At 34.4% G+C, this 22,181-nt stretch overlaps 1 protein-coding gene across 1 annotated transcript; it reads right to left on the bottom strand.

Annotated features, from left to right (window-relative positions):
- Positions 1-3,251: 3,251 nt before the first annotated feature.
- Positions 3,252-22,064, bottom strand: LOC134239757 (SCO-spondin-like). The gene is made up of 22 exons (XM_062721911.1): positions 21,797-22,064; positions 15,357-15,509; positions 14,628-15,026; positions 14,292-14,396; positions 13,663-14,136; positions 12,991-13,086; positions 12,496-12,663; positions 11,752-11,922; positions 11,453-11,623; positions 11,211-11,381; positions 9,229-9,336; positions 8,964-9,137; positions 8,370-8,540; positions 7,120-7,290; positions 6,732-6,839; positions 6,375-6,548; positions 5,865-6,035; positions 5,107-5,277; positions 4,796-4,909; positions 4,263-4,442; positions 3,737-3,858; positions 3,252-3,371 (listed from the first exon to the last, which is right to left on the bottom strand). The coding sequence occupies exons 1-22, from the start codon at positions 22,062-22,064 to the stop codon at positions 3,276-3,278; spliced, it is 3,936 nt and encodes a 1,311-aa protein (XP_062577895.1). The 3' UTR covers positions 3,252-3,275.
- Positions 22,065-22,181: the final 117 nt, after the last annotated feature.

Here is a 22,181-nt window from a genome sequence, read left to right as displayed (position 1 = left end):
GAAAAAAAACTTAATGCTACTTACATAAAAGGATACAAAATACGAATTTCAACTTCATTGCACAGACTTGCAGTTATTCTTATCATTGATAAATCAAGGGACGAATTAGAACTAACGCTAACGGTGCAAAGTCGTGTCACTCTAATTTTTTCCATGATAAGTTAGGTTGTCTTGGCTTGGGATATCGATATTAATATATTATTTCGAGTCTTTAAAAAAACATTTATTTGCCGTACATTACTTCTCTTTTTTTCAGTATTTGAAAGTTATGATGTAAATTCCTATAAAAATATAATACTTTAAAAGTTGATTATGTAGACCATATTTCATTATTTTTTGACTTTGTCATGTTTTGTACACGTATGTCCAATTTTACTGTGTCTAGCTTTGGCTGCAATGAAGTATCTTTCCCGTCTATGTGATGATAAATTGTTTGCAATGTGCATGTCGATTTAGATAAAATAATTAACACAAATTAATCCTGGTAAAAAGAAATAAAAATTCGAAACATAAAACAAATAAGGGTGTCATGTTCAACTTTTAACTTCCACAAAACATTTTTTTATTAAATTTCAACTGAAAATGTGTTCATCTCTGCATCTAACAGTTTACAAAAGAACAACATAAAAATCATATTCCATAATTGTTAATTCCACTTTTTCTGTCTAATAAAGCAATGATCCATAAATCATTACGCAGATTTGATTGGTTGATTGTATATCCCTCTCGAGAAATTTTCACTCATATGGAGACGTCACCGTATGCCGGTAGGGGGCTTCAAATTTAAACCTATACTCGGCACTCAGGGCCATTGAGCACTGAGGGTTCTTAATCGTGCCAACGCCTACCATGACACGGGACCTACGTTTTTAAAGTCATATCCGAAAGACCTGTGACTTTTACTTCTAGTGCCGAGCGCTTGGCGAAGGAACGGTCACTACCTATGGTTAGGTCTTAGGTAGGACGTGGCGCTGCGAACGAGAATCGAACCCGGGCCCCCTTTTCACGAAGCGAACGCTCTACCACTAGGCTACCGTGACCGGTATTACGGAGATATGAATTTGTAATATAAACAATAAGATTTCATCGCGGAGGAGAATCTATAAAATATCAAAAGAGGAACGAGGATGTATTGGAAGTAAATCCAAGTTCTCTTACTAACCACCTTATCGCTGCTATCCGAAAACACATAGAAGATATTTGAGTCCAAAAACCAGTATGTGAGGTTTATTATAAACAGCACCATCGCACACGAAGATATCCAAGGAGAGGACCTTTCAGTGGTTCTGAAGCGGGTAATATGCACCAGCAGGGAAGTCTGAAGGTAAGTCTCTATCATGGAAAATACATGTCTGGTGACTAGAATTACGACTTTATGGACACCGTCGTCATTGTAGATACCTGTTAGAAAACCAAATGTGTGAAATGCCATCAAGCCGGAAGAGCTTAGGATAAGAAAATAGTCATTTGAGGCCAATATGTGAGGCAGCTTTCTATCCATGTAATACGTATTGAGATGATAATTGATGATTAATATACATATACAAGCTATGAAAGAATTAACATACTCGCTTGCTTGTAAAGTTATAAAAGTCGGATCATTCTTCCATTTATACACAAAAGAAAGAAGCATTGTAGATATGAATGTAGGCAGCATGGAAACAAGTCCAAAAATCAAAGATAATAAACTCAGCGCTCTGTTTGGTTTATGCCTTTTTGTACGTCTTAAAGGTTCTTCGTCTGTGTCTGAATTTTCCAGGAGCCAGTGGCTGGATTCAATACAAGTTTCACGTTCTGAAGATAGAGAACATGTTCTTTCTTTCTTTACCGATGACCAAAGACTCATTATGAAGTCTGAGGCTAAAATGCAGAACTCCATTCTAGCTGGAAGAAGGTAGGGAACAACTTTACGAACCAGTCCGTTTTGAATTTTAGAGTGCACAAAACAATAGGAACTGTTGAAGATTGTGAGGTTTCCATTTAGACGAATGGTGTATTCATTGTTTGCATTGCTCACTGTTGTGTTGAACCAGATGCAGAAATTTGCTAACAAGATTGGTACAATGGCTAAATCTGTATGACAACTGGTTCGTAGTAATCCGTGTCTATAACATGTTATAAGACCTAACTGTATAATCAGAAACATCAAAAGAACGATGGTACTGGCGAAGGATGCTGCGAAATAAGGAGTAGGCACATGTTTTTCGCCACATTCTATTATGATCGCCAAATACAACGATACATGAACCATGACAGCGAGCCCAAAGATCCACAGAAATACAAGTCTGATGTTAATTGAAGGATCACGTTCTTTTATCGATGGAACCAAACCACTTTGTTTCTGACGATGGGTTACCACAAAAATGATTACCATAGAGACTAAGCCTAGAAGCACAAAACCCATGACAACGAACCAGTTAACAAAATGGGCCGTAATATCACTGGTTTGTTTTGCTGCATAGATTCCAATAACGACCAGAAGAATAGAAGTCATATGGCAAAACATCATAAGGACAGAAACCTGTCGTTTTTCTTGATCATGATTGGACCTGCCGTGTGACGTGACGGAAATGCCCAGCGCTCGCAATAACGTGGGAAGACATGAGCATTTGGTCATCATTTCCTTAATTGTGTCACAAATGGTGAAGTAAGACTAAATTTGAGGCATGGTGTTGTCTTTTTTTATATATCTTCAGGATAATGCAAGGAAATAATATAACCGTTTTTATCTGCATCCTTATACTGATTAAAAATTAATTATCTGCAAACAGTCCGTCTTGCATTTATCTCACACGGAAGGATGAGCCATGCAATAGGCAAGACACAATCCTGCGTTAAAGTGTAGAAGTTACATAGTACGTATAAAATATTATTTGATAGAGTAAAAAAGCTTTTTGTATGGGTTCCAAACATACAAAAAATGATGAGAGGAAAACGTATTAAAAGGAATGAATATAAAGTATATACAATCTGAGGACAGGAAATCAGTTCAAACAGAAATAAAAAGTTTAGAATAGATGTAATAACTCCAATGATGTTTAAAAAGATCCTTATGCCCTATAATCCCATTAATGACTAATTTAAGATAAAACATAATACTTTTGTAAATGACAAAAATCAGGTGTTCCTCGTGTGATTTGTGTGAAAACATAGCTCTCAATAAGCATAAATTCTATTATGCACCAAGCAATAGGTTTTATCAAAATGAGAAGAGACTTGCTATCAGTCAATCATTTTATTTCACTTGACAAATAAACAAAGCTGCAAAATCTTCCTTAAACTCCGAGTACAGTACGAAGGCATGCTCTATCGTCACAACAGTATATCTCCCCCGTAGAAAGGACATCCCTCTCAAATGAACAATCCTCAACCTATAACATATTCAGAAAAAAAACCCCAGAATGGATACTTTCATCTCAATGAAACCTAATTATTTAGAATATTGAGTTAGAATGTTCATTTCCAAACTTAACAGTAATCTTAGTCTATTTGATTACATTTATATAAAACATTTTATTCAAATTCAAATAGAGCTTTTGGTGTAAACCTTAATGAAATTTATTCACAAAAATTGAAATTCCCTTTACAGAAGTGATTCAGCAATGATAATGATGTATTATATCTGGTTTGGATAAGCCAGATTCAGTGATTCAAGTATACACTCTACGATTTCCTTCATGATTTATAAACAAGTATTTCTACATATCTATTCTCAATGCATATGACTGTCTCCCACCTTAGAGCAGTGTACAGTAAAATTGTATCCAGTGTAGGACCTAATCATACAGGTTTCTGAGACATCACAGATAGAATCCCAGCTACACGAGAGATTCTCATCACAGGTGGGACATGGTTTTCCTATAGCAAATGATACGTTTGTTATAATTGTTAATGCATTTGTACCAGTCTTTTATAACAATATTCAGAAAAAACCTAAAATATCCTAAAGTTTTCGCTATTCTGAAATAAAGCTTGATGTATTTTCTTTCTGATGAAATATTTTCAGCTAGAAAGATATAATCATATGAAAAGTTATTACAAAACACGATTTGGAAACCTGAACAAAAGTAACTTTTTCCCAGTATTTTTTCATCTATGCAGAAAAGGTTCAATTTGCCTGTTTAAAATATAGACCTTTTACACATTTAAAAGATTTGGAGCAATAACTCTTAACTGCATATAACAGGACATAAGACTCAAAAAACAGAGCCATGAGGAAATAATTATCAAAAGCGGACACAATGAAACATTTGATAACGCACCTGCTGGACAGGCTGTAACGTTACACAACCCTAACTCAAATGACTTCCCATCGCAATCTTTCCCTCCATTGCCGGGCAACGGATTATCACACTGTCGTTTCCGGCTCCTAGCAATCATGTCACCACAGGTGGCGCTACATGCAGACCACGGTCCCCATGAACTCCAACCACCATCAACAACTACAAATGTATAAAGAACGTTCTGATCAGTGTAAACACTTATTAAATTACAAGCTGATCGACATCACTTACACATAATTACATGTATCAAGAAGAAAGGGCCACATGAGATATAAAATAAAAATTGGTAGTTTTTATAGCCTACTGAAATAAACCATTGTTCGTGCAAATGTCTAAGAAATCTTTCTCTCGACGAGTGAGCAGAATTTTGTAATGATATAGGCTTAAGAAAAGCACAAAATACATGTATAAACTCATTAATTTTATCAAGTTCCAACAGATTTTAAGTCTAAAATATATTTCAAGTAATGTAAAGAAATAACATACATGTATGGAGTTTATGCATTACCTACCACATATACCACAGGTTTTGGGACAGGTAATGGGACCTTGTGGATTATCCGGGGCGCACATATTTGTGTACTTGGCAAACACTGGACACCCAGGATCATGGTCTTCACAAACGACTGGGTAAAGAGTAATTATCTTCATGAAAGTAAATGATCAATACATTTACAATACATAGTTCCTCTTGGATTATTTTTTGAAAGGTACGATACATGTTCATTTTTCATCCATTTATCAAATTAATATGAACTAAACTTAAAGATATTTACATGTAACAAAGCAACATGTATCTATAGTACTGATCAACAAATCTTACCTGGGCAGTCTGACTTATTGCATGGATGAGTTTCTGTATCTGCTCCAGTGCAGTTCAAACCACCATGCATGGGAACAGGTTGCGTGCATGCACGTGTTCGAGTGTTTACTCCTGCACCACACGTGACACTACAGGGCGACCACCCCGTCCAGTCGCTCCAGCCCCCGTCAACTATAACCGGGGACATACATGAAAGTTGAAATTAACTTGAGATTGATCAAATTATAGGAAAAAAGATGTGAAACGAATGTCTCCGTATGTCAGCTCAATGAGCTCATAGATAACCTTGAATGTTTAGAGAGTAGGTCATTCTCCAAGGCTAACTTCATTAAATAAAAATATATCGGTGTTCAAAGATCAAATAAAAAACAAATCCAACGATTAAGTTATGAAGACTAAAGAGCTGGTACCAAAAGGTAGGTATTGTCATTAACATTCTGAAATAATCCGTTTAAGAGAAATGACCAAGTTCCAAGTTTTTACAGCGAGACAGACATCTTGACAGACATACAGAGAAAAAACCCAAAATATCTTAAATCATTCACATGTATTATACTGGAAGAGAAATATACTGCATCTTGCAATCAAAGTGCTCTTTTAAATATACCTAGAACTACTTCAGATACTCTTCTATAGTAATGTACAAACACTGCAATTAGTTTTCAGGGCATGCAGATTTTTCTTTTTCATCTCTACAACCAAATCAGAATCAAACTTTAAGTTTTTCATACAATGTACGTAATATTACTAGACCTTACCAGGACATTCCATTTCGGTACAACTTTGGATACTATAAGGATCCCCAGGACAGAACTGTCCGTCGTGAGAGGGCGCTGGATTGTCACATTGTCGGTCACGTGTCTGTACTCCAGCTCCACAAGTCAAAGAACACGACGACCAACTCGTCCAGTCTGACCAAACTCCATCAACTGGAAAACAATTTGATTTGCAGTTGATAATCGATGTAAAAGGTATTTTTCAAATGATGAACTTCCGTCCTAATTTATAGATTTTACAGTTTAATATCTAGCAAACATATTTTCAATGTTTTAAAGTTGTGAATAAAAGATAATGACAGACAGGAAGACATTGGAAAGGTCAGATCTCAATAACTTTAGTGACAAATTATATGTTTTCGACGTAGATTTCTCTTTTCTTTTTCCCTTCTTATTTGTAATTTACAATGCATTGATTTGTTTCAATAACACTCCTCTTGCATATGTTATTTTTTACGTTTTATTCAAATTATTTTTACCAATGAAACTTACTTGGACATGGCAGTTGGATACAATTGTCTATTTCCTTTGATGTCCCATTACAGTCACTTCCTCCAAAAGCAGGCACAGGATTAGAACACTGACGGGAACGTGTTTTGGTGCCGTTTCCACATGATACACTACATACGTTCCAAGAAGACCAATCGGACCAACCACCGTCAACTCCTGTAAAAATACATTAAAAGTTACCCGGAAAAGATTTTTGGAAAACAACAAACATTTAAAGAAAAATTTAAAGACGGAAAGCAAAGGCGCGGAAAAACAAACAGTATAGTGAAAAATATTTATTTATTCTAAAATTTCAGTCTTATAAAAGGAACTGTAAAATTAAATCATATAGAATCCTACTACATGTTCCACACGTGATTGGACAGAGTTGGAAACCGGAAGGATGAGCAGGAGAACAGAACATAGATTTGAACGTCTGGCAGTCGGGAGACAGGTCTTTACAAACATCTAAAGAAAAGTGAATGCTAACTCTCTTGAAAATAGGTATTATTTTGAAGAAGTATAATTTTTTGTAATGGACTAGATATGTTAATCGCAAACATGATAATTGCTACATTTAACACTTTTCCTCATTTCTTTAGCCAAACTATCTAATAAAAGTTTTACCAGCTATTATGCTTTAAGTCATATTTTTCCTTGCATTTCTTTTTTTTTTACGTAATGCGAATCTTACTTCAAGTTTTTATCAGAAAATGATCTACGTTTTGCTATGATGAGTTGAACTTACAGGGGCACACAGATTTGTTACAAGGGCGCATCTCTGTGACGTTTCCAACACATGACCTGCCGCCATATAAAGGAACCGGACTGTTACAGGTGCGTGTTCGAGTTTCTTGGCCGGATCCACAGGTAACACTACAGGACGACCAGTCCGTCCAAGACGACCAGCCTCCGTCCACTAAAAAATGGACACTTTCAGTAAATTTGTTTTTCGTGCATTTTAATTTTTTTCTATTTATTAAAAAAATAATAATGTCAACAGTAGCAAACGTTGGTTTATGGCATAAGTTGTTACAACTGCAGATCCCTTGATAATAATTACACTTTTCGTAATTTCAATAAAATCATCTATTAGTTCTTACTTTTTATATTGCTGAGATATTTGTTACCATTTTTTCTAACCTATATCAGTCTGATCATTTCTTGATACAAACTCATAAATTAAGGGAAGTTCAACATAATACCATTTAACCACAACACAATATTTTAATTATATATAATGATAAGGCTTGTAAGTTTGTCCTCCGGGATATTGTAGAGAATGAGATGAAATTTTCTACCTGCATGAACAGAATAAATGATGACACAATTATTGTGATTTTTGTGTATAAAATGTGCAGGAAAATTGTCAAACTAAAAGCCAACTGGCAACTCTAAAATCTTATAGTACATAAATCTGGCATTCAGGATATTGTTGAAATTTGTGTTACTAGAAGAAGAAAAAAGCTTGTGAAGGTCAGTAAGAAAATTATGTTTTACACTCAGTGTTTTACGGACCAGTATATGTCTATATTCAGATCCAAATCACTTGGGTAAGTTATACTGACCGAAAAAAATAATATCATACGGAAATCTGAGGAGAATACTGTTTGACATTGATTTCTATATATAACAATAAAGTGATTGCAAACTAAAGTCCAAGGAGGTCTATATTTGTATATTTTATATTATAATAGTTATATATTATATAATCACTCCAAAGTGATAAGCCAAAGTCATATACGTTTGCCGCGTTACCGATGCATTAAGTAGGCCCATAGTTCTGGGACAAATATACCTGTAAAAGTTTTGTAAAACGTTTTGTATTTTTAGCTGCTCCATAACGTTTTCAGACTTTGTTGAACCGGCCAAAAACATGAATTTACTTTTCTTAGTTGTTTTGTTTTAATCTCTTATCATTTCAGAATTTTCTTTACATTGTTATAAAAATTAGAATATACTATATAGGAGGCAAACTAAATATCTGTGAAAGGTTACCTGGACATGGTGTCTGTGAACACGACTGCACATCATGTAAGCTACCAACACAATCTCTACCTCCACCGGAAGGCGAGGGATTAGAACAGGACCGAAACCTGTATTGTGATCCTCCGCCACAGGATATAGTGCATGATGTCCAATCTCCCCAGACCGCCCATGACCCGTCAACTATTATGTATATTGTTAATTGTATAATTCCTTTTCTTCTTTAAGAAAAACAAGTACAAGTACATGACAATCGGTCAACTTAGAAAGAATATTGATGATGGATTATTCCTATAGTTTCTTGTAACATGTACATATTAAATAAGTACATGCAAAAAGATGAAATAAAATTTCAAAAAGATTTTCTGCTGACCAATATTTATTTCTTTAATGATTTGTTAGTTTTTTTTTCGGCTTGTATATTAAATGTTTTAAACAGATCTAAAACGTTCCATATATAAACGACATAAAACTGAAACATTTACAAATTTCTTATGATTAGCAATCCACTGTTAAAGTCAGTTTGTTCTTTACGAATTATTATCATTAGGAACTGTCCTGCTCATAGGATAACCATATCGCAAATCCTATAATATATCTCATCACCTTGGCATTGTTGAGTGTTGCAGTCAGCTACGTCCTGTGCAGATCCGCTACAAATCAGTCCGCCATGGGAGGGAGGTGGGTTATTGCAAAGACGTGATCTTAATTTGACCCCTCCCCCGCAGGTCAAAGTGCACACAGACCATTTTGCCCAGGTCCCCCAAACACCATCCACCGCTTCAGTTTAAATAAACTCAAATTAATAAAAGATGACTGCATTGATATAATAATTAACTCTTTATCAGCAGTTTACGGATTTGCTTCTTACGACATAGTCCGCAGGTGCTTGGACAAACATTTTGGCCGTCCGTGTTATCTGGAGCACAGAAAACGTCCTTCAACAACCCACACTGAGCACTGCTATCTTTACATGAACCTACATACAGGGAAAAAAAACTAATCCTTGTTAGTAAGTCTTTGATAAAATGAAGCCAAAATCTTTTTATTTGAAAATGATAAAGAGGAAAAGAGAATGCTGGTAATTAAAGAATTTGTACTGATTACTATTTTTTGTTTGCATCTAAAAACTTATTTAGAGCTTTATTTAATCAGTTTACTATTATCTTGTTAATAATTCCTTTATGGAAAACTATCAATCAAGTATGTAGTTTGCGCTCCGATTATTTGATGATAGATAAAATGGCATGGAAATTAAGAGCCCGACTGTTTAATCAAAAGAAACAAATTTTTACAGACTTTGGTGTTAAACGCTTAAGCAGTGGGCAAAATAAGTTAAGGATCATATTTTTACACAAGAATAATATTTTCATACCCATGAATTTATGTGACAACAAGGCTTAAGTAGTTTTAAAAACATGCCATTAATACGATTCGATACTTAAGTCAGACGTGGTTAAGGAGTTTTGCGACATATTGGTCAAGAAAGAAAGTAAGTGGAACAATGGAAGCATAGAAGTATTAAAGAGGGTTTTCTTTAGTGAACATAAGAAAATTTCAGTAGATCTGGCCAGAACTAGTGATAAGACGCTATGAGGAGGCATATGAGTATGGACGAACACTCAATGGCAGCAGAGATGCTCGAAGCTGGCAAAACGCAACGTCACGTTGCAGAAAGACTTTATCTCACCCAAAACGGAATAAACGGATATTCACAGGCAGAATATTGTCAAAAAAGGCTAAAATCGGGACGTTCAAGGGGTACGGCAGTCCGTGAGGATCGTTATTTGGACTGGGCATCAGAGAGCAAAGGACAGACGGATTTTTGCTCAAACAGTTTGAAACAGACTTCAGAAAGCAAAGCTCAAGGCTTGCCGACCAACCGTACGTCCTGTATTAAAAGTAGAGTGCCGCAGAAATTGACTACAGTGGGCAACAAAACACAAAAATTTGGCAATAACGTCATTGGTGTTCTGCTCTCTTCTCAGACGAGTAGCGATTTTGTTTTGACTTCCATGATGACAGAAGACTTGTTTGGATTGCAAATGAGAAAAGATATGTTGATTGTGTCATTTCTGAGCAATACAGAGTAAATGGAGGTTTGGTGATGATTTGGGCAGGCATAAGTATTTACTGCAAAACTGATCTGCACATTATGGAAGGAACTTTACAGGTTTAAAATACTGAAATGATATTCTTCATCCTATTGTTAGACGTACTGCATGTACTCTGGGGGAGAATTTCATCTTAATGGACGATAATGCTCGACCTCATGGAGTCCGAATCGTAAACGAGTACACGGAAAGTGAAACAACTTAGCGTACGGACCCGCCAAGTCGTTTTCTAGACTTGAAGTTAATTGAACATGCCTGGAACATTCTTTAGCAACGCGTTTTAGTTCGTCTTGCACTTCCTCAAAATCGAGGGAGCTTCAAACAGCATTGCAGGAGGAACGGCAACAGATCCCTGAGGCTAGCCTTGGACGGCTGATGGGCAGCATGGGTCTGCGCTGCAGGGCCTCGCGGGGAGGTCATACAAAATACTGGTAATTATTTTAGTGACGTAATTTGACTCTTTTGAAAAAAATCTCATTTTCAGGTCTACCCCCAACATGCCGAATTCTAAAATGACCATAATGAACAATTCGTAGCGTGTGTTCAAACAAATTTATCACATCCAGTGTTTAATATTCACTTTTTAAATATAAAATATGATACTAAAATTAAAAATGCATTCTGTTTTCTTTGATACAGTATTTGTAAAACATATTTAATTTGATAATCCTTAGCTTTTTTGTCCAGTATATTTTTATCCTATAAGATAAACAAAACGTATTTAAAGGAAATGTCATACGGGCACAAGGTGCTAGGACGCAAGTCTGTGTTTCTTTAAGATCTCCAGTACATGGTTTTCCTCCGTGGGATGGCGCTGGATGTGTACAAGATCGGACTCGAGATTCTATTCCTGCACCACATGATACACTGCAAGTCGACCAACTCTCCCAGCTTGTCCATCCTCCGTTGACTTAAGTAAGAACAAATCATGTGTTTGTATATCAAAATCATCAGCTAATTTCACGACAGAATCTATCTTACCTGGGCATGGAACTTGGGAACAACTTCGTGACTCGTGGTTGCTGCCAGTACACGTTTTCCCGCCATATGCTGGTCTGGGATGATTACAATGTCTGGTCCGTATTTGAGCCCCAGCACCGCACGTAGTAGAGCATCTACCCCATCGGCCCCACCCTGACCATCCTCCATTCACTATCGAAAAGAGAAAAGTTTTCTTTTTCAAATTTGAAGGTACTATTTTTTGACATTGGGATTTACTACTGCATGTGCATGCCTGTACTTTGTAAAATCAATATACAGGTCATGCTATTGTAGGTTACCTGGACAATGTGTAACTTGGCAGTCCTTAGTTTCTTGATTAGATCCTCCACAATTCGTCCCTCCGTTGGCAGGGGCTGGGTTCGTGCACTGTCTACTACGGGTCTGCGATCCTTTTCCGCATGACTTTGAACAGGACGACCAATTATTCCAAACGGACCATCCCCCGTCAACTACATATATAACAATAAGTTTTACAATATTTGATTTTTTGCAAGTTATTTTTAAGACAAAAGTTACAAAAAAGAAAGAAAAACCTTTTTATCTTTCTTTTTTATGATGGACTGTTTGAAAAGTTTTTTTCCTGAAAACAAAGATTTCTTTTCAATTAAAAATGCCGTTTTCGAATTCTTCCGAAAACAGGATCTCTTTAATTTTGACAGAAGTATTATACTTAAGTGTAATGAATGCATTTATTAAATAATGTGTTTTTATAGTCAAATATATTTATATGATACATGTATTGCATTATGTATAGAAAGGAAAATCACTGTTACTCAAAGAATTACATGTACGTCTTTTACTGAGAAAGACATACTTTCAGAATTAGAAGTAACTTTAACACAAAGAAAATATATAATTATTAAATAATGCAAGAAACAAAGATGCATGTGCTTCTCACGAAAAAAGATATCTCTCTCAAAGAGTATGAGATATTTCATTCAGCAAAGAGAGATTTCTATTTTAGCAAAAGCAAATATCTATCTACAAATTGTCAAAAGTAGTCTGAATTAATCTTTATCTACCTGGACATGGCTTTGAACAAGTTTGACTTTCTTGAGAATTTCCAACACAATGTGCTCCGCCATACTTAGGGCTGGGATGATTACAACTGCGGTGACGTATACGTTGTCCAGCTAAACAGGAAGTAGAACAGCTACCCCATGATCCCCAGGGTGACCAGCCGCCATTTACTGAGTTAAAATGTGTTTTTATAGACGTTAGACACAGTCTTAGAGACATAATTTTTTATATATGAATGATTATAATTATGTTAAAAAAGGATTATCACCACCTGGTTCTTGTATTGATTTAAATATTCTAGGAAGTAAATTTAAGCAAGGGACGTAATAAAATCATTTTTTGATGTTACCTCTAATGAATGATAATGCCCCTTTTAATGAATAAGTAAAGGTTATATCTCTTGACATAGTATTTCGTCAGCTGATGAAAGAGAAATATCGAACTGCAAAACTTTTTTTTTGATTTCATTCATTTAAATGCCTAAATGACCAGCTTACTTGGATCATGCTGGCATGTACAAGTGTTTTTGTTACACTTGTAATGGTATCCACTGTTACATGCATGATGGGAACAATGTGAGTCTGCTGTGCATTCTACAAAAAAGATTCCAAGAATGAGGATGTAGAAGACGAACACAACCCCCGTTCAATATATTGTATGTACAATTTTACAATTTTTTTAAAAAATTTTCATTAATGTTATTTATTTTTCAAAAAGTAATTTCGTCAATTATCTTGAAAACATTTGACTATTTATATCAATTGGAGTCATAAAAATTGGTGTGTTTTCCAATCTACCAATTTTAAAAGAAAAATAAATGGTTAATCTATTTTAATTTTGAAAAATAGACTATATACCCGTTCTATATAAAATTCTAAGATGACTCTTGTCAATAAACTTAATTTGACCCCACTGAGACAAAACAATAATAAAAGTACTCCAAAGTGGAATGTTTTACAAAACATCAAAGGTTTTAAAGATGATATAAATATCACAATTTTTGAACGATACAAATCTTTTTTATGACTCATAATCATTCCAAAGCAGGAGGTTGACCTCCTCTAGGTGAGCATTCTTTCATTTTAAGTAATACGTCCAGGATACATATACAGTAATGTACTTCAACAATTTCTTTAAAAGAAATGCATATTTTGTAAAATGAAGTTTACCAAAGCACATACAAGCAGAGCCATCTGCTGTAGAGCAAAATGGTTGCTTTCCTGAGCCACATAGTAGAGAATGACAAGAAGCATCACTGGTACAGTGACTTCTGCACACACACGATGCAGAATCACAAACTGGGAGAAGTCCATTGGAACATTTATGGTTCGAACAGTCACTGCTTTTTGAACACGTAGTTTCACACGTACATGTTTTTGTATGCCTTTGCGCAGGCGTGCACATAGCATTACTTCCTGTACATCTTGTAGAAGAACAGTCGTTAGTGCTTTGACAAACACGGCCACAGGTACACATGTGTGAAGTAGGTGAACATATAGGAGTATATCCTGATGCACATGTGTGAGGGGTACAGTCCGAGTTGGCTTTGCATGAAAGACTTCGGCAGAAACATTTATGACTTTCGCATCGCCTTTCAAATCCATTTTGACAGTATTGATGGCAATCACTATTTGTAAGACAGTCTGAAAGTTTGGATTTCAAAATTATTCTTTAATGAATACAATGTTGTATCATGCACTTTATTTTAATGAATATTTCAATTACTGTTATGTGTATTTTAACGGTTCTATAGTGTATCTTTCTTTCTACAGATTAAATCCTTAAAATACTTATATACCTGTACAGCCACAGTGACGTGATGAACAGTACGGTACCAGTCCTGTGTTACAGTAGTTTTTGGAACAAGCAGAAGATGAGGTACAGTCTCGAACATAGTTGCTTTCTAAAAGTATATTACATTGAGGCGTGCAAAGCTTCATTTTCTTTGGATTTGTACAAGTACTTATGTACTTTTCTGCCCGAACCTGTTGAATGTTGTTTTAAATCAGTTAAATTGGGAAAAGGTGTGACAGTTTTTCATGCATCTAAGGGCCAAATATGGACATATATTCACCGCTTTATATAATAACTTTATAGCTTTTTATTATATATCCGAGAAAAAATGTTCACTTACGTGTCTCACAGGTGCAGGTATGTTTGGCCGAGGTCGAACATCTTGGCATAGTGCCAGCTGAACACGTGACCTGGGTAGGACATTCAGAGTCGGCTCTACAGACTTTGTGGCACTGGCAACTACCTCCCGAACAAACGGAAGTCCTTCCTCCAGGACATGCGTGGTTATCGCATTCAGAATGCGAAGCACATGTCCTCTGACATGCGCATATGTGTGTTGTTCCATAGATTGCAGAGCACACTATGTCGCCTCCTTGTGGACAAGAGTATTTGTTGCAGTCAGAGTTATGAGCGCAGGTATATTGACACACACACTTATTGGTAGTTGTTGAACAGATGGAGCTGTATCCTGAATTGCAATGATGCCGTATACAGTCTGAATTCTTGGAGCATTCGTGTGCTGTAAGCAAGTTAATAAAGGTCTTAGCTGCAGAGCTGTACGCACATGGTTTGAAAAATTAAAATAGACAACATCCGAAATTTATGAAGCAGACAGACACATTCCTCAAACTACAGTTTGGGAACGTTTACTTCGAAATATCAAAATTAGGTCTTCAAAGTAACCCTAAATTGCTTTAAAACTTATTGCTTGACTTGTCCATGATAAATGTTAAATTGATTTGGTAAAGTGACTACGTCAATAAAGGGGAAAATCAAAGGGGGGATCTACACTACCTAGTTTGCAAAGTGATGGAGACCTAGATATCTTTTGTATGTTACATTTGCTTACCAACACAGACACAGATTCGTGCTGAGTATCCATCGATGACCTCTACCCCGCAAATTGAATGTTCCGTTTGATAGAAACACGTAGCAGGGCATTCTGTGCTGTTCGTACAAGTGAAGTACGTGCTAGAGTCTACTTTGTCATATTCAAACACATCTGCAATAAAACATGACATATTGACTTTGGATTTTAAAAGGTGGTATTAAATAAATGTGCAAAAGAAACACATGATTATTTCTTATTATCGTGCAAAAACTGCATTTCAGACCTACTTATTTTTGAAGTTGTTTGAATACTTTGAAAGCTATGACAAGCAAAAAATACTAAAAGCCAGATGAGCTAGTTGCAAAGCAACACGCTTAAGTAGGTCTTTCGTCCAATTCTCCTGGAGATGTCGGACGACTCCAGTAGCTTTATCATCAAAATTTAATATGACAAAGGAAGGTATGAGGTATTTACGACTATTTCCTGCTTGACAAGTATTAATGCAGGGGAATTGTTTGTGTTCTATTGCTATTGTTGCTATATTGTCACCCACAAATTTGCTTCTGCATATTAAAGCCATGTTTCTTTACTTTAATACTTTTATACAATGTAGCTTGAAATTTTCTTTCAGAGAAGGTGCATCATCATTGAGGTCGGAAGAATTGATGTATCGTCCTTAATGATGTCACAATATATGTATAAACGTCTGTCGCAGTATGATAAGTGATCTTTTGTTGGTCAATATCTTTACTATGCCATTAGCTTTTATCATTTAAATTCAGATTGTTATCTAATGATATCGCAGTTGCCAAAGGCATCCAACCAAATAAAATTATGTTTGTCTCACAAAGTCAAGAGGGACACCTCAGAATCTAATTCCTTGTCATTGCACATGTACACTCCTCAAAACAATTAATTGCATTATAATTCAAAGTCCCCAGTATAAACAGGTATCATATGCTAAAAATTACTGCGAAATTGTCCACTCCTGTTCCTCAAAATGAACCGAAAAATATTCAACACTCTGATCTACATGTATCATCCCACACAATACCATAGATGATAACAGTTATTAGGTGCATTTCGCAAACTTGATAATAAACTTAGAACGCTATTGTCTATGACAAAATTTTCAAAATCGCATTTAGTTAGAATCCTATTTTTAAAGCTCTTTTTCATTCAACAATTACATTCAACAGTGCAGCAAACTATTTAAAGATAAAATTAACTGGTTTTGAATTAATGATAAAGGACCTGAATTCTGTTTATATTTAGTTTGCCTTCTTTTGCCTTCTTATACATGACAGTATGTTTTCTTGCAACATATATGCATAGAGTTAAGAACTTATCAAGGTCGAATGTGTATTACTCATGATCATTAAAATTTTAAATTTAAATATAAAAAAAAAAACAGTTAAACAATCATTCATATATGGCGTACTTTTGATAAGTTAAGACTAACTAAAATTCAAAAGGTTTTCTGTGATATTTTAATTCAATATCGGTGAAAATTTGAATTCGAACGTAAATCACAAATATCGTCTAAATCTACACTCAATTTCGTATTTATATTTTTTTTAAGCTCAGATACGCCATTTTTAGCTTTAAGTTTCAAATAAAACAAACCCTGTTATATCATGTATATCGCGCACAAAGGGGAGTGGACTGAAAATGTGGAGGTACTAAATAAAAAGAAATGGTGGAGAGCATGCATTAATAATCTTTGCAAAAATACTCTGCGTTTTTGTAAGTTCTTTCTCTCTCTCTCTCTCTCCTTCGCTTTGATTCCGATATTTCATTAAAAACATTTAGAAACTCCTGTTTATGAGATAATATTCGGCACCCTGACAAGAATCCTGACATCATTTGTATTAATGAAAAGTGGAGATAGCGAACAGTATTTGAGCTCAGAACTTCATTAAACATTACAAAACAAGAGTGGAACAAACACGTTCAAGTTGTGAAAATGTGATACAGCTGTAGTTCTAGTTTTGGATTACAGATAAAATAATTGTTGGATATTACCTAAATTATCAACCTTTTATTGCATTTATTTGTTTTCATCCCCCCTCCCACCGCGCAAAAAAAAAGTCGGCCGAGATAATATCATTGATAGACATAAAATTTTGTTTTCCAAAAATACCATAGATGACAGATAGAATCTAAATGAATCTTCATAACCATAATAATAACATTTAGATGTGCTATTTACTTACGAAATCTAGTAATTAATCACCATCATCATGGAATGAAATATTATTAGATATATATTTGAATTTTCTATTTTTCTGAGTACGTATTCAATCAAAATTTCAAATGATTGTTAACTAAATTTCAAAAATCTAAAAATCTGATGATAACTAAAGATTATAATTTTCAAAAACCCGATAAAACATGACATTTTGAGAACAAATAGTGTTTGAAAACGGAATAAAAGGGGTGACTATTCCATGTCGAACGGTCGTTTACACATACTCTATAAATAGTGTAGCAGTGTGTTTTTAATTGTATATATTATGAAACATACAATATGGAATAAATAGGTGTATTATTGATATACCGGGTAAATGAAATTGAGTTTAATATAAAACTTAGATCCACCCCTTTACAAATACTTGTGAGCAAAAGACCTCTTGGGGTTCTGTCTTTAAGTTTACTTTAGTTAGAGATTTTGGCGGTGCATACAAATATAAAGAGATGTATTGTCAAATTAAAAAAAATCTATAAATCTGATGATAACTAAAGATTATAATTTTCAAAAATCCAATAAAACATGCCATTTTTAAAGAACAAATAGTGTTTGAAAATATGGTAAAGATTAACTGGTGATTTATTTATATGCTAAATATTAAATGTCGAAGAGAGATCGTTTACACATCAAAATAGGTAAAATAGAATACATGTATAAATAGGAGTTGTTGTTATCATTATTATGAACCCTTAGACAGGAGTCGATATATAAACCAAAATAATAGGAAAAAAAGAATAATAATTATTCATCCACATTATGTTTTCTACTATATGATTTTGAATTATGAGCCATTTGATGCACTTTTTTTGCAACACTCATTTGTATCATGTAAGCGAAAACGCTCGAAATACTCACGCAAAGAGATGATAAATAACAATTCCCATCTCATGGCACAGGCATACAGTTACTTAGCTATTCTTATCAATAATGTAAGAAGGAATTCAAACCAAGGCCGTGCGTGTAAAGTCCTATCAATGATTTGATAGTTTTTACTCAGGTTGCGGACATCAGCCCTGATATATATATATATATAAGAATAGAAGTGAGATACAGTTATTAAAATGTGCTTTATAAAATAATAATTAATTTCATTACAACATGTATTGGTAACAATCCTCTGTTAAAACTAATGTCCAAATAACTGTATCTCACATCTATTCTCATTGACCGTGTAGTGTAGGGCAGCGCTGCGAGAATTCCATCGGCATCGAAAGCAAGTTTTATAACTTGCCTAGATAGCCGAGCGGTCTAGCGCGCTGTTCCTGTACTGCTAGGAGACAGATTTCGAAGGTCGAGAGTTCAACCCCCAGCTGGGGCGGAAGTGGGTATCCATGTAAAAGTGAATTTCTTTGTGCTTTCTATATATATATATATATATATATATATATATATATATATATAAGTTTTCAAAGATGACGCCACGCATAATAAAAAATCATGAATAAATTTCGTATTTAAAAATCCAATTCACTTGTACTTTTATTTACATTCATTCTTTATCAAGTGTATACAATGTATATATTTGAACTATTTATAAAGCTTAGTGCGGAAGGCCATTTACATGTAGGACCCATCAAAAATATTTTTGAATTCGATAGAACAATTTGTCGAATTTTTCATAACGAATTCAGTTCATTGTAACAGTTTCTTTTGATTCCTTATAACAAATTTAATAAGTTATAACAAATTAATTGAAATCATTACAAAGAATTAAAAAAAATTGTTCCATAATATATAAAAATGAATTTGTTTACTAACATTCTATAATTTGTAATGAGAAATAAAATTTGTTTGATCAAATTTAAAAATCAGAGATTATAAAAAAAATATATATGAATTCGATGTAACAATTTATGAAATTCGGTTTAACAAATTAAATACTACGTTATATCAAGTCTTAGGATTTCTTTTAACGAATATAATTTGTTATAAAAATTTTTTGGATTCGTTAAAACAAATCAACATATTTGCAAATTCAAAGAAATTGTTGTAACGAATTAAAATCGTTCTAACAAATTCGACAGTTCGAATTCAATTTTTTTGATAAGTCCTTACTGGGTTTCCGTAGCAAGGTATATTAATTTTTTATATAAGCTTACATATGACCTGACTTATTTACAATTTTTTGTCAATCCAGTGTCTGACTCTTTGGATTTGTAGAAAAGTCCATTTAAGGTCAGACGAGACGGTCCTAAAAATTTGTTTTGTATATCTTTGTAATGTATGAAAAATATTCAAAATTTAATGACATTCTGATTTCTTTCCCAGTTTCTAAACGTTTTCAAAAACTCCAAACACTTAAACATTTGAAATTGGAAAATTATTTTTCTTCCCTAAAGGATTATATAAGAAAAACTACCCTTGATATCTTGCAGAAATGCCTGGTAAGGTACCTCAATATTTTGTGAGTAAACATGTTTAAGTAGCAATACTTCAATGACAAACTCTTAGAAAAATTTATCTATTATTAAGGAACGTCTCTTCTGTCCTTAACTCAGGTACTACCTTGGCATCATTTATTGAGTTAATCATTAGGTTTGAAAACAATTAAAGTTTTATCAACTTACTTATTAATTAACATAAGTACATATGATGCAATTGAAATAGTACATAGAAATATAAATTTTAAAAAGTGATACAAGTGAAATATACAAGTCTTGAGTTATTGCGGGGACCGTGAGGTCCACGCAGTAAAATATATAAGCGAGGTTAAACCGGATGCCCTGGGCAAACGACAGGCTACGCATGCGCGAAAATGCTAGAGAGTTCGCACCTTAGATAACTTGCCCGTAGAATAATTCGCCCTCTTTGAATTAAAATATGCCATTCACTGGCAAATCGCGCTTTTAAATTTGCATATCGCATTTACATATTCATTGCCAGATCTGATTTTCTGTCTTTTACATATACTTTTATATACAATCTAAACATTGATTCTATGGTGTAAGCATTTTAAGGAATTACAGTATAGAGTAGATACATATGTAACTTTTAAAACAACTTGAATGAAAAAACGTCACTCAACAAATAGAGATAGCTTTTAAAAGATAGAGCAAGTTTTACCGGCATTAGTTTTGTGCATCAAGGCTCGCAAAATAATCCAATATTTCAAAAATCTAAATATCAGTTGACATAGGTATAGGTCTAGCTGTAGCAACGAGGGGGGGGGGGCGCTCCGACAAAAAAAATCAGCGTACTACAGAGCTGTGCTACTCGTGAACCATCAAAAATAACCCGCGATTTTTTAAACTGACAAATCTATAAAGGTCGCTAATCGGAGATAAAATTTCACAATATTGCTTTGAGACCACAATCAGTTATAACTTATAAGTAGGAAGATCATTGTAGAAAAAGTGAACAAACCTACATGAATATCCCTACACCTAGAAATTTTCTTAATTGAATTTCAGTTTAAAAAACATACATATGGTCCACGTATTGCAGTCCTTTTTTAAAGGACAGCAACTTATATGAGGTATTTTGTTGTATAAGAATCAAGATATTCATGCTGTCCTGCTCAGTGGTAAAAAGTTGGGAGAACACTGATACATGTATATTGACAGTTTTCTTTCAATAACCTGTGTTTAAACAAGAAAAAATTCTAGCATCCCTAAAGCTAATAAGCAATGTACGAAATAACAAACTTTAAGGTAACTATGCCCATTTTTTTAATATATAGATAATTTCAAAACCTTTACTTTAGTATAAATAACACAAAACACATATCAATGTTTATTTCTGTAGTACATAGAATAAGCATGCATCGCAGAGAAAAACCTGTAAAATGTAAGTAATGGAATCAGCGTAGATCTGATGAAACCTTTGTCGTTGAAATATCCAAATCGAGTCACAGAGAAAATACCACGATTGTAGGAATTTAAAACCCAGTACATAGAATTTGTTATGACCAGAATGGTTCCACAGAAAGAAATAGTTCTTAACGACCTCCCTTGTGTTTTAAACCGGCGCGTTATTATGAACAGATGCGTTTGTAGATATGTTTCTAGCATACCAAATAACCGACTGACGATTATTGATTTGGTCAAAGTTCGACCGGAAAGTCCAGCAATGAGGCCAATTGTGAAGAAAGCCATTGTTCCCGAGGAACTTAGAATCAAAATGTATTCATTGGCAGTCAAAGGCATCTGTGAATCGTTGCAATATTTTTGCATCACGTGAGTACAAATACAGACCAACACACACGTACATATTGCACTGAAGGCTTCTGTATAGTCCATTATTATAATTACAGATTCATTTGTCCACTTGTAAATCACAGCAGATAGTAACATTGACAAACATATTGGCATGTTTAACAGGATTCCTAGTATGGGTGCAATGGCTTTTGTTCCAGCTGTATGAGCACTTGTTTCTGTTCTGAAACTGGCATTAACTTGTGTTTCATCGTCTTCGTTCCAGTTTATAGCTTCATGGTGGTACCTCGACTGAGAATGTCTGTCTGAATTGGCAGTCATTTTCAACGATTTATGCCAAATTGATATAAGGAAAATTGATGCTAAGATACCAAACTCAACTCTTGGAGGCAGGAGAAAGGGTGCTATTTTCCTGCTTAGATTGTTATGTATATAGGA

Source organism: Saccostrea cucullata, unplaced genomic scaffold (assembly GCF_032062105.1).
Source record: "Saccostrea cucullata isolate Sc308-1 unplaced genomic scaffold, CSIRO_AGI_Scuc_v1 ctg1081, whole genome shotgun sequence".
NCBI lineage: Eukaryota > Metazoa > Mollusca > Bivalvia > Ostreida > Ostreidae > Saccostrea > Saccostrea cuccullata.
The sequence above is the reverse complement of the archived record's forward strand: the minus strand, read 5'-3'. Positions and strand labels throughout refer to the sequence as shown.